General features: G+C 38.7%; 1 protein-coding gene across 1 annotated transcript in view; it reads left to right on the top strand.

The window, feature by feature from the left end:
• The window catches only part of skib (v-ski avian sarcoma viral oncogene homolog b), a 35,227-nt gene extending 22,440 nt beyond the window's left edge, over nucleotides 1-12,787 (top strand). The window contains exons 2-7 of the mRNA XM_059538480.1: nucleotides 7,882-7,995; nucleotides 8,293-8,396; nucleotides 8,509-8,789; nucleotides 8,904-9,142; nucleotides 10,152-10,382; nucleotides 10,588-12,787. Coding sequence (XP_059394463.1) covers nucleotides 7,882-7,995; nucleotides 8,293-8,396; nucleotides 8,509-8,789; nucleotides 8,904-9,142; nucleotides 10,152-10,382; nucleotides 10,588-10,809 — 1,191 coding nt within the window. The 3' untranslated portion in view covers nucleotides 10,810-12,787. The remainder of the gene's footprint in view (nucleotides 1-7,881; nucleotides 7,996-8,292; nucleotides 8,397-8,508; nucleotides 8,790-8,903; nucleotides 9,143-10,151; nucleotides 10,383-10,587) is intronic.
• Nucleotides 12,788-13,157: the final 370 nt, after the last annotated feature.

Raw genomic sequence — 13,157 nt, 5'->3', positions numbered from 1 at the left:
GAGGAAGTTGTCCTCAGCAAAATGTGCTGCACATAGTTTTACATGTGGATTATAATTTTCAGGAACCGAGTTAAACATAAATTGTAACCATTAATCTCCAAGTACAGCTTCCCTGGGAAGCCCAAACAAAGATGATTGGACTCCGAGATGAAAATAACAGCGTTTCAATGACATGGCAAACACAAACGCAGCTCTTCCTTTTTCTCCGTTGGAGCGCAACAAGACCACGCCCCCCTTTTTGTGAATTCATGTGGGAGGAGGTTAGTCAAAAAACTGTTTTAGTGACGTCATTACTGCAGGAAATAGAGGGCTGTAGTCCAAACGGGCCGTTTTTTGAAGGCAAATTCTGTTAAATAAAATATCTCGCTTGGCATTGAACTTTGAGCTTTAGAATTTTACAGATATTATTTATACTCTAACAACAGTATTACACACTAACTAAAGTTTAAAACATGGGATCACAAAGAAGGGGACCTTTTAAGGGTTTGGTTACCAACATTCTTCAAAATATCCTCTTCTGTATTCTTCAGAAGAAAGTAAGTGAATGGTGACAGAATTAAAATTTTTCCATGCTTTTAAACCTTTTTATTTCGAAGAAGATTTCATGCATCAAATCTGTATCTTGTTCAATGTAAAGATGTTATAGCAAAAACTGACTGGAACCAGACACCTTCCAAGCTTTTATTTGAAGGATGCATATTTTTTTTCCATTGTTAGGTTTCCTGTCCTGAAAGAGTAAGTGTCCTTCTTTGCTGCTGTATGGAAGAATGAGCCTCTCTGTTTCCCTATTAATCTCTTTATGTAATCATCTGCTTTGTTAAGCTGAACTGAATGTGTTCCATGTGGATGTAGGTACTACTTCATGGAAAAATGGAAAAGGGATTTTTCCAAAATCCAAGGTTTCTATGTACAGATGTGACAGTGCTTCACACAGTGCTGTAATAACACCCATTTTCAACCTTGTATGTCTTGTACTTTGGAAAAACGCTCAATTATGGAGTTCTGGGGACTTTTACTCAGCAGTTAGCCCTTTTTCGCCTCCAAAATTTTTTTGTTTTTCCTCTCCTGTTGTTTCTAATGCTTCCTGCCATTCTGCAACATCCATTAGCACTTCCACCTCCATTCTACCGCACTTATGTTTGTTTTGACGAATGCTGGGGGAACATTGGGCTTTCAAAGTGACTGTAAAGCAAACTAAAAGAATCCATTCCCAGCCTTGGCTGTATCAAACCTTAATTACAGGGCCCACTCCCCATTTCTGCCTCGCTCACGAATGAAAGGCAAATGCAGCGTTTCACAGAAAACTGGCATGTTTTCCATTACTGTAGGTCCACTTGCAAAGATTAGCCGTAGTCTTAAATGGACACTCTGCTAAATGTCAAGTGATGGACTCCCTCCTAGATGGTTGCACACTATAGTGCTAGGGTTTGGAGTTGCATGGAGGTTGTCTGTGCCGTCTTTACAGCACCTCTGTGTTGTCAATTGTCAGCGTTAAGATTGCATCAGGGCTTGAGAATGCCGAAGGGTGGTTGGAAGCAGTAAATTTCAGATGGATTTATAGCCTCACTTGAGCCAATTTCCAGCACACCAACCCTCCCCTATCCCAGGGCAGACACAGTGGAGGTGCTGTGACATCGTTGAGACCCTAAGCACTGACCCTAACTTCACCCTGCCGCTTCACTGCGGGAGCTTTTACAACTTCAGCAGCCTCTCCGTACCCTGACACCTCCTGACCTCCCCTTGGCATTCACTCCCTTATCACCCCTCCAAACAAACCCAGCACTGCACCTTATTTAGTGGAGGAGTCACAGTTAATGCCATCAGTCTGCCATACACAGCAAAGTACAAGCTTTCTTGTTCTTCTAGAAGCATTTTGAAGTTTGTGGTGTGTGAGGGATAGGTGTTGCTGTGGGAGGGAGTGTTTGTGTATTCAGTGTCTGTCTGACAGACCAAAGCAGCTCCCTGAAAAAATGCATATCCTGTGTGTCCTGCCCTTTTTAACTGTCATAACTGATTGATCGTCGGCTGGAGCATTGCGTATGAGTGAGTGCATAATAATGCATTGGTTGCATTGGATATATTTGGTGAAAATATCTTCAATGTTTGTGCCTTTAAACATTTCTCAGACTTTTTTCGGTCATAATTTGAAATCCTTGTCTTATTTTGTAGGACTTTTTGCTTCATTTGACAGAAACAGTGAATAATGAAAATGGGAGACATAGGAAACAATGGAGCAGAATATGTTGTGGGCTGGACTCAAAGCCGTGTTACCTCTATTAGCTCCAAGGCCCCTGTGTTGTAGAGTTAAGCTGCATATATTTGATAAAAAATACAGTAACATTGTGAAATATACTTTCAAATTCAGTTTATTTTAATATTTTTTAATGGAATTTCTAGCATAGCTGAATTTTCAGCAGCGATTACTCCATTATTTAGTGTCACATGATCTTTCAGAAATCACTCTAATATGCAGATTTGCTGCTCAAGAAACATTTCTTACTATTATGAATGTTGAAATAGTTGTGCAGCTTAATGTTTTTGTCAAAACTATGATTCATTTTTTTCAGGATTCCTGTCCTTAACAATTACAAAGTTCAAAAGAGCAAAATTTTTCTTAAAATTTATATCTTTTGTCACATTTCTCTTTACTGTCACTTTTGATAAAACATTTTTATCACTTTTAATGTTTTACTGCATCCATGCTGATTAAATGTATTATTTCTTGAAAACATTTGAACCGTTGTACTTGTGCCGGCTCTGACAGCATCCTCATCTTTTAATTTGCCCTTTTTTGCTTTAGTTTCTGCTTTTGGTTTCTGTGATTTCTTTGCATTAGGCGCTGGAGATTTCATTAGCTGTTAGCAGGTACAGGAGGGGCTCTTCAGTGAGACGCACAGCTGCTGTCTGAAGTCCACACTCTCACTGGAGGAACTGAAGCCCCATCTGCTCAGTCAATCACTCAGCCACAAGAGCCAAAGCCAGCCAGCCATTCCACCCTCTGCACACTGGGACAGCTAGAAACTGCAGATAAAAAAGGGCGGGAAGACCATTTGACTTAGTGTTGGTTGTGGGTGCCCTGAAGCTCTTCTACCTGACATGTGATTGTCTCTCTTTATTTCGAGCCCTTGTGTTGGTATGGTGAAGAGGAGATTCAGTGAGACTTTAATCGTCTTTCTGCACTTAACTGCTTGCGCATTAGCATTAGAACTAAAGCACACAGATTAAAATTTAGGCACGACCAGCACTCAAGTTCCAGGCGAACTTGTTCTCCCGACTTTAGGAAATTTGTCTGAAGATGTCTTAAAATCATAATAATATGCAGTTGGTACCAAACCACGAGTGGAAAGTTGAGTTTAATTAAAAGAAAGTTTCTTCATATTTGACCTATTTTTGTTCTCCCACAAGATTTAAGAATGATCCAAAATGCATCTTGTGATTGATGTTTTGCTCAGTAGAAGCAGACCATCTGTAAAAAGGAATCACATGATCACTGATCAATGTCACAAATTTGTGGCCTAGAACTAGTGCCAAATCTTATTACATTTATCCTCTTTTTCTTTTTATGATGTTGCGTTTTTATATGCCATTTCCTGTTTATATTTTTTGTTTAAATTCTGTTCTGTATCCCAGATTTTAAGTGTGGTTTTATACTTCTAAACCCCAATGTAAGCTTATACAGATTTATCAATCTATCCCACGATCAAACTGAAAACCTACTAGTAGAGACAGATTAGCTGCAGTGAGAGGAATGATCTTTAGTGGTAAGTGTTCAAAGTTTCTGCAACAGACATTTACAGTAATGGAGTTTCTTTTTCTCATCATGCCCTCAGGCTTTCTAGTTTGCATGGTTCTGCATTATTAGTGTTCTAAATGTGAAGAGAAGCATAAAGACATTGTATGAATGTGTGTGTGCCTTGTGGGGTGTTTTGTCTATGCTTCAGTGTAAGTATTTCTCTCCAAAACATGCTCAGTTTGATCCATTTAGACTCACAAATGCAACCCATTTCATGTCAAGATAATTTTTTTTGTAGGGCTGTATGTATGAGAATGCTTTTTATTTGTTGTCTGAAGGTGGATTACTTAATGGAGGACTTCTTAAGAGTCCGATGAGACTATAGCCTTATGTGCCTTCTGGAATATGGCATATTGAAGCAGATGGATTCCTCCATCACTCTCAGAGCAGGATTATGCGTTATGCTCCGCCTTTGCCTCAAAAGTCTGTTCCCTCTTCAGCTCAGACAGCAGCAAAACTCCAGTCCAAAGGCTATTAACACAATCAAATCAAGACTGGTTTTCCCTAAGGCTCCATATCTGACTTCTGGAAGTGGATGGACTTGAAGGGAAACTAATGGCGTGGTTTTATTTTTTATTTTTTTGGCACTGAAAGCAAAAAAGCTGTGGACATTTTCAAAAGGCAACGATCTGCCAGCTGACACCTGGTGACAGCCATGCTTAATATAAATTGTGAAACCCTCCAAAGCACTCACACTTGCATGAGGACAGCTGGCATAACCTTATCCTTTCTCTCTCACATACTCTTATGATGACACTTTCATCCTGTATGGTCTTCCAGCTCTTAATCAGAGCACCGGTCTCCAGCACGTTTCAGAAAAGCTCTTACCCAAATGTGCTTCACCAGTTTTGCCCTTGACTTTGGCAGAGCACACTGAAGCACACACAGATCTGGGGATTACATGCAGGATTTCCGTGGGGGGGAAGAAAAGCTGTAATAGGAAACTTGTTGTGCCTGGTTGCTGTGCACCACCACCACTACAGCTCATTATTGTGAGGATGTTAGTTGCTCGAGTAAGTTCAATAGAGCAGACTATTTTTGTTTCACGGCAAATGTAACTCCACTTGTTTGGGTTCCAAGTAATATTAACAAAGATCTGGAGCATGCACCATCTCCCTGAACAAACTGGATGGTGTATCGCAACGAATGCAAGCAGAGGTCGATATTCGCTTCATTAGTCATTCCGAAATCAGAAGCAAAAGTGGTCAGATGTTATCCAATCCAGTTTATGACAACATGCTCCCATGGCTCTTGGACTGAGCAATGCATTCCAAACTGTTTCACACAATATTTGTCTGGGATGTCTGCACATCTTAAACCCTTGGCAAAAATTTCGTTTTTCACTTTTAAAATCCGCATCAGGCACAATATTTTTTTTTTATTTTTTTTTAAACTAGTGATGCATGATATATTGGTAAAGTCTTATAAAAATATAGGTTCCAAAATTGTCTATAATTTGAATATCTGCCATTTATTGTCTATCCATCATTAACATAAATAAAAATCATTTTATTCATGAGTTGATTTGTGCAGTACCTTTGGTTAAGTCTGCGCAAACATGCATGTTTCATCTGTGTATGTTCAGCCTCATGTTTGCTGTAAAGCACTCCTTTATTACCTGTCTTCAAAGAAATCTTGCACAATAGGCAGTTGAAAGGGCATAGGATTGAATGGCCACTTTAAGAGTAAGCCGTACTTGGCCTTCAAGTATACATTCCTGCTGCTTTGTGTTTCCTCTGTGGTCCTGCTCCTCGAACCCGCCCACTCATATTCAGGAACCAGACGCTCTGGGTTCCCACAGGGCCATCAGCCAAAGCAAACTACAGAGAGGAAATGTGGCCCTCACTCGCTCACTCTTTCAATCACTCACTCATGCACTCCATCAGTAATGGTCCTTGTTAGTGCTTTTTTTCATTTTCTCAGTCATGATTAAGAATATAGAGTATGTTACATTTTATCTTGCATGAATATGTTATCCGTAGTGTAATGTGTAGTGCTTTGCAATCACCTTGTTTAGAATTTTCCAAAATTGTATAATAAATCCAGATGGCCAAAGGCTTCCTTTTATATAAAACTGTAGGTTAGAGTCCAGATGTTGAACATTTCCTAATTTGCATCCATTGTGTGTTTGTGTGGTTTTGCCCTGCTGTTTGATACTGTCTGCTTTACATGTGTGTCACAAGGCCATGCGTTTGATGTGGTTGTGAGTGAGGGCCGTGTCACGGCTGCCCTGATTTCAGATCAGCAGACGTTGCATCAGCGGCTCCCTTGTGGTGTCTGGGAGGGTGCACAGTCAAAGACTATTATGTCTGGGACGCCGTGGTCTTCCTGGAACTCCAGACCTCAGGGAAGGAACAAACACAGACAGACGTTTTTTGTTGGGCGTGCAGTGGTTGTTCAACACTTGAGTCATATTTTGACTTTACCCATCACGGGATTTTTTTAGGGGGGGGGGGCTGGTGCTTCTCTTTAAATAAATGAATACTGGGGTTCCATTGGCTAATTAAATTCTACATTTGGGTTACCAAATGGCTTTTAGTTGACAAATGAAAGAATTATTTGATAGATTTGTTTATTCAGAAGCCATTTAGCTCCCATTTGATGATTTCACTTGGGAACAAGGCATTTGTGCCCCGGTAGGGAGAAAAAAAACTACTTTGTCAGTTGAGATTAATGTATACATTATCCTTGATAATATTTCAGCAATTATGTTGTGTATTTCCTATCAGCTGTTTAGAATAAGAACTACTAGTAGCCAATGATATCTAATTGGTAAAACAGGTTTGCAAAAAAAAAGTCTGATTCATTATTCAGTTTGATGTGGACAATCACAATACAACCACGAAAGAAACCCATATTGTGTTCCAACATGTCACCCACCTTGCTAAAGTATGCTCCAAAAAAAAAAAAGTATATATATATTGACATATATTTTTTACGTAAACACAGACAGACGTTTTTTGTTGGGCTTGCAGTGGTTTTTCAACACTTGAGTCATATTTTGACGTGTCGTGTGTGTGTGTGTGTGTTAAAAGTTACCAAAAACTATTTATTACCTCAAATGTGTTGGAAGCAGAGTTCATTCGCGGTTCAGTGAGGAAGGCCGTGTGAATAACAAGTGGCTCTTTAGCAGTAAAATGATTTCTAGATATATTTCTTTATATATTTTATCTGCATTAGAAGATTACACGTCCTCTGTCGTTCTATGCCCGTTTAATCACTCAGAAAGTGTGCTGAATAGGCAAGAGGTTGCTCTCTCAGCCGCCACGCTCAGGCTGAAGAGTTCTTCCACCGTACTCGTCACTGAAGCTGGACATGGAGGCAAGTGTAAATTAGCGTGAGTGTGAGTCAGATCCGCATTGAAGGAATGGGCTCCAAACAACCCCCAAAAAATAATGAGCACCCATGCTTTGAGAATAACAGTAAGGTTTTATTATTATAGTTCGCTACTTAAGGTACATAAAGCGGATGTTAAATAATGTTTACTACAAGATTTATGTCACTGTAGCAGGTGAGACAAAATCCAGCCCGGTATCTCCCCCTTGTGTCGCACCATAGTCACAGACAGAGCGCAAGTGCATGACCTTATGTTTCCAGTCATAATTCTCACCCATGTGCTGTTTTTCACCTGAAAACACAACATTTCTCATTCATTGTGAATCATTTTTGTATCAGTACCTCCTCCTGAGTTTATCCTCACCTAACTTTTGCACTAACTCTGTCTGTCTGGATGTTCGGGTTACGGGGGTGTTTTAAATTCCTGAACTTGAGTCAGAAAGGCACAGGTTTGGGCAGGTCATTGGAACGGCAATGCTAAACACATCCTGAAACTGACAAGCTGAAACCTGAGGGCAAAGGGGAGGATTAGGAACCCTTTTTAGTAGCATGAATACTTTTGTAGTGTTTGATTGTTAGTTGAACTTTTGCTAAATTTACCTCTGATTTCTCTCAGTTATTTGCTGAAAGCTGTAAGTCGGTTTGACACCTACGTGGTCAAAGCTGTACCTCGGTGCTGGTTTCTTGGCTTCACAGGGTGTTATTTAATCTCACAGAATGTGTTTTCTTTTCCCTTCTTTTTTATTTTACAGGCTTACAGTCCCATTCCCTCCAAAAAGTCCAAACATGACCGCTCAAGATCCCCATCAGTGGGTAAAGAGAAGCAAGCTGACTGGCTACAGTCTCTGGCTGCATTTGCAAATAAGGTACATTTTATTGGCTTATTGTTTATGAAAGCATTATCCAGATAGTAATAGTATTATTTGTCATTCATATTTGTGATTTCAAAGCTTTCACTTATTATTAGGTTCATATTTAGTTAAAAACAGTAAAATCAGTATTTAAATGCAACTAGTGAATTCAGGCATCAAATCAATAAAATGTACAGTATGAAAAATTAATATTTATTTTGACACTCAAGATAAAGTTTATTATTGTTTTTAAAGACGAACTTTATTCTATCTTGCATCCTTAATGACACACTTTTATTTTCCTCTTCTTAGGATCTTAAGCAGCTCCAATTCAAGCAAAGACCTTCGGCCTTCAGGCCCTGGTCTCCCAGAGTTCCTTCTACTGAGCGAGAAACATCTAGCCACACATATGAGAGGTAAACTACTGATAAACCAGTAGTAATTCATGGATCATATTTACTATGCAATGCATCAATGCATTTCCTTGATTGAGCCTTGTAATTAACATCTCATTTTCCTGACATTCAGATCGCTTGCTAAAGGACAAGACAGCCTGGTAGTCCCAAATGTATCACTGCCCATTTCCACATTTAAAAATAATGAGCAGCCACCACAACGTTTCTCCCAGACCACCGAGAACCACAACACAGGCAAGACAGAGAGCTCCAGGCCAAGAAAGAGGTATCCCTCTGCAGAGAGACAATCACAGCAGGTGGCCAAGACCCCTCTGCCCACTCCAGGAGTCAGACAGCGTGCTCTGGAGAACGAGGACTCGGACACAGAAATCGAGGTTGACAACTATAGCAAAGGTAGGATGTCAAAAAAGAGGATTAGCGGTTAAATACATCTGTGGAAATCCTGTAAAAAACATTCACAATTTCTGGCAACTTTTATTTCATTGGTGTATTATTCTCTGATTCCAGTTCCTGCCTCCCATTGCTTGATGTCCCCTCCCTCTACCAATGGCGTAGGGGTGATGAACCTCAACGCTATCAGCCCTGTGGCTCCTTACTCTGAGCTGGAAGTCCTCAAGCAGATGCTCTGCAGTGACCTTAATTCTAAGGAGGCTAGAGAGAAATTCCTCCAGGAGATCATCCGCATGCGAGTGAAGCAAGAGGAGAAAGTAGCTGCTGCTCTGCAAGCCAAACGAAGCCTTCAGCAGGTACTTACTGTGAAGTCCAAAAGTCTGAAAAGCTGGCATTCAAAAAATAATTTCAAGAATTTTATTGAAAAATTTTAATAAAATAATGACTGAAAATAAAGGACAAAATATTTAAAGGAACAGTTCACCCACAAATGAAAATTCTGTTATTAATAATTCACCATCATGTCAAACCCGTAAGACCTTTGTTCATTTTCGGAACAAAATTCAGATATTTTTTGATGAAAATCTGAGAACTTTCTGACCCTCCATAGACAGCAACACAAGTACCATGTTCAAGGCCCAAAAAGTTAGGAAGAACATTAATATAGTCCATGTGACATAAGTGGATCAACCTTAAATTTATGTATCCAAAATAATACTTTTTGTATGCAAAGAAAACAAAAATTAATGGTTGAATCACTGCTGTTATTGAAATTCGATGCCTTGCTGTCTATATAGGGTCAGAAAATGTTTAGATTTCATAAAAGATATCGTAATTTGTGTTCCGAAGATGAACAAAGGTCTTACGGGTTTGGAACAACACGAGGGTGAGTAATTAATGACAGATTTTCCTTTTTCTACAATTCTAATTTAGAATAATTTTAAAAAATAAAATTTAATTTAGAATATTCTGAGCCAGTGTTATTGTTAACTAAAACAAAAATTGTTATAATTGTTTACAGTAATTGAAATAAAGCTGAAATAAAATATAATGCTAGTGCTCAATACTCAAAAAAAGTTACAAAAAATTACAAATGTTACGTTGACTACTAACTGAACTAATATTCAGTTGATATATTAAAAAATTGCTAAATGAAACTAAATGAAAGCCAAATTAACTAAAATGTATTAATTTAAAAATAAAAGCTCATTTGAAATATAAGTAAATACTATAATAATGAATAATAAATAACTCTTCTTCCACGATCAAATAAGCACATTTGTGACACTGCCCTTGTAAATTGCTTTGTACAAAAGGTGTCAGAATCATGTGTTATCTTATAATAATACTGACTTTCTTCTTCAGGAGCTGGAGTTTGTCAGGGTGACTAAGAAGGGCAGGCTGAGGGAGGCCATCGAGGCAAAGCGGAACCTGAGGAAGGAGATTGAGCGCCTCCGTGTGGAGTGTGAGAAGAAGGTGCGAGATGCCAACGAGTCCTGCGGCAGGCTGAAGAGGGAGCTGGACAGAGAGAGACAGCTCCGTGTGTGCGACAAGGGCTGTGAAGCAGGACGTCTGAGGGCCAAGTATTCCTCACAGGTGAGATTTGGCACATCCTGTTGGTTTATTTTAACACAGCCAAGTACAGATGGTAAATGTACACTGTGTCCTGGCCACTTTTAATGGCTGTTTTCGCTACCGGTCTCACATTGATGACCCCGTTGTATATAATAAAGTATAATGATAGCAAATAGGATGTGCACAAAATTTGCAACATCTTTAGCTGATCTTTTTACTCTCTCAGATTGAAGATCTGCAGACAAAGCTCCAGCAAGCAGAAGTGGACCGTGAGCAGTTAAGAGAGGACCTGCTGAAAGAGCGGGATGCCCGGCAGAACCTGGAGAGGGTCGTCAAAGAGCTCCAGGAACAGCTGGGCCACAAAGAAGAGATGGAGGGACACGCCATCTCAAACACACAACCGACTGAGGGAGAGAAGAAAGAAATGAGAGATGAAGATGTATCTTAAACATTTCATGTGTTCAGTGTGTGGCTGTAGTTGAAGACTTTGATTTGAGGACGAGTAGAGGATGCCTCTAAAGCCAACACTTTCTTGAAAAAAGATCATAAAAAAACAAGGATTTTACAGTGTACGTTTACCAAAACCAGTGGAAACAGCAGCCGTAATTCATGAACTCAAGTAACTGGAAAGAGGATTTCTCGTTTCTTGAGAGGAGAATGCTCGGAGACGGTGGCATCGTGTGTAACTGACTTTCCTTCAGTTAGCTTCTTTAAGCTAATCTAAGGATTTTCTTTGGTTATAAGCTATTTAAAATTTTTGCAAAGATACTTGAATAATATTTGGGAAACAAACATGTTTTCTATTCACAATACATTGACAGTAGCTGGTGAACAACCTGCTAGTGCCGCTGATACTCCGTAAACTAGAAAGTGTTACAAGCCAGAATTCAACATAGTACACAGGTGTTGTCATTACAATGCTCTGCTTGCTTTTATTTCACCTTTTGTTTGCTGTTGTATTCAAATAGTTTGCATGAGCGACAGTGCTATGGTGCAGCAAAGCTTTGTTATAAGCCTACATTCAAATGAGCTTTTTATCTTTGTATTTTTAATAACCATGTACTTAGAACCCTATAGCATTGGCAACGATCAATATGGGCTGAATCCTATCCTCTGTCCTGAACTACAATATTAAGTATTATACTTTACTAATTACAAGTTTTCTCGGTCCAAACAAACATTAAAGCATGTGACCTGATATTGATCACTCCATGCTTCTTGTTTGATGGGGGAAATAAATGTTTTGGTTTGTTTTTTTTTCCGTTCAGAATCAGAATTGTGACAAACATCCAATTTTAGTCACTGGTTTTAGGGCTCATTTAACCAGCCCGATCTCACGGCAATTCGTACATATTTTACGAGGTGGCTAATTCGTACAAATTCGTACGACCACACTCGTACAAGTTTTGCCAAATCGTACGTATTTTACGAGTTGCACAATTCATATGAATTTGTACGAATGACCTACACTTAACCCCGCCCCTAAACCTAACCGACACTGGGGTTTTAGACAAATCATATAAAATCGTATTGTTCGAATTAGCCACCTCGTAAAATACGTACGAATTGCCGTGAGATAGCTTTGCATTAAACATAAAAACAAATGCTGTTAATGAAAATTAAATTTCTACTTATATAGAAATTAAGGATATATATTTTTTTACTTTCTACCAAAAAAAAAAAAAGAATTGCACTTTTAAGAAAAGATAGTTGTATTGTGTATTTGAAGCCCTGTTTTTTTTTTTTTTCAAATCTCAGACAGGTATTGAATAAAGAGGTTTTCATACATTTGTTACAGATGTGAATACCACTTAAACATAAAAATGTAAATATGATAGCGTGCTTTACACTTCACTCTAAATGCTTTTTGCTCCTTACCAATAGACTGTATGTATAAAAACAACTTAACACATAAATGAATTTCTCCTATCATAATTTCAACTAGAGGGCATTTACTATATAAAATCCTTATGTAATATTATCAAAAAAACATAGATCATTATATTTCTGAATAAATTCAGTCCCGTTGGAAATCACTTTATATAATTACCAAAGCAAAGTTTCCAATTCTGAGTTTTTGGAGGATAAATCAGAAATGTGACTGATGAACTGTAAAGACTATTTGCTGAATTTCTAATGATCTTTTATCTCCATTACCCCTGTCTTGAATAAACCTGCAGTAATACATATACTAACTTTTCCATATCTCTATTTATTCTGGTTGCATTTTTACTTCGCCTTCGATATCCGAGATCCGTATGCTTGCCTATGTCAGTTTATAACCTTTTGATGTTTTCATGGTCACACTAGAGATATGCATTGTGTTCAGGGTCTTGTCATAGTTTTGATTTTGATGTGGGTCATTTTCGTCACTTGTTTTAATGTTCCCCCACGTATAATAACATCATTAAACAGAATCAACCATTCCTGTGTTTCCTGATATTTTGTGCTCCACACAATATTAAGATTATATAAATCTAGGGCCAGTGTAGAGCCTAGATTTGATAGCAGCATTTTAAATGTAAAGTGCATGTGCGTGTACTACTGTGCAAACGTCTAAAAATAAAAATATTGTTTGCACAAGGAGTCTGACATCAGCCAGTGCACCACACAGAGATCCTATCTCACCATCATCCAGTCTGTCTGGAATGATATGAAAAAATCTATGGGGGGAAAGAAATGAGTCAGATTAAATCCAAAATAACTTTGGCAACATCTCCAAGATGCTTCAAGAAATCTACCTGCAAAGCTACCTGAAAAACTATGTGCAAGTGTGCCGAGGACAAAAGCAGTTTT

This window comes from Carassius carassius, chromosome 44, assembly GCF_963082965.1.
Source record: "Carassius carassius chromosome 44, fCarCar2.1, whole genome shotgun sequence".
Classification (NCBI taxonomy): domain Eukaryota; kingdom Metazoa; phylum Chordata; class Actinopteri; order Cypriniformes; family Cyprinidae; genus Carassius; species Carassius carassius.
The sequence above is the reverse complement of the archived record's forward strand: the minus strand, read 5'-3'. Positions and strand labels throughout refer to the sequence as shown.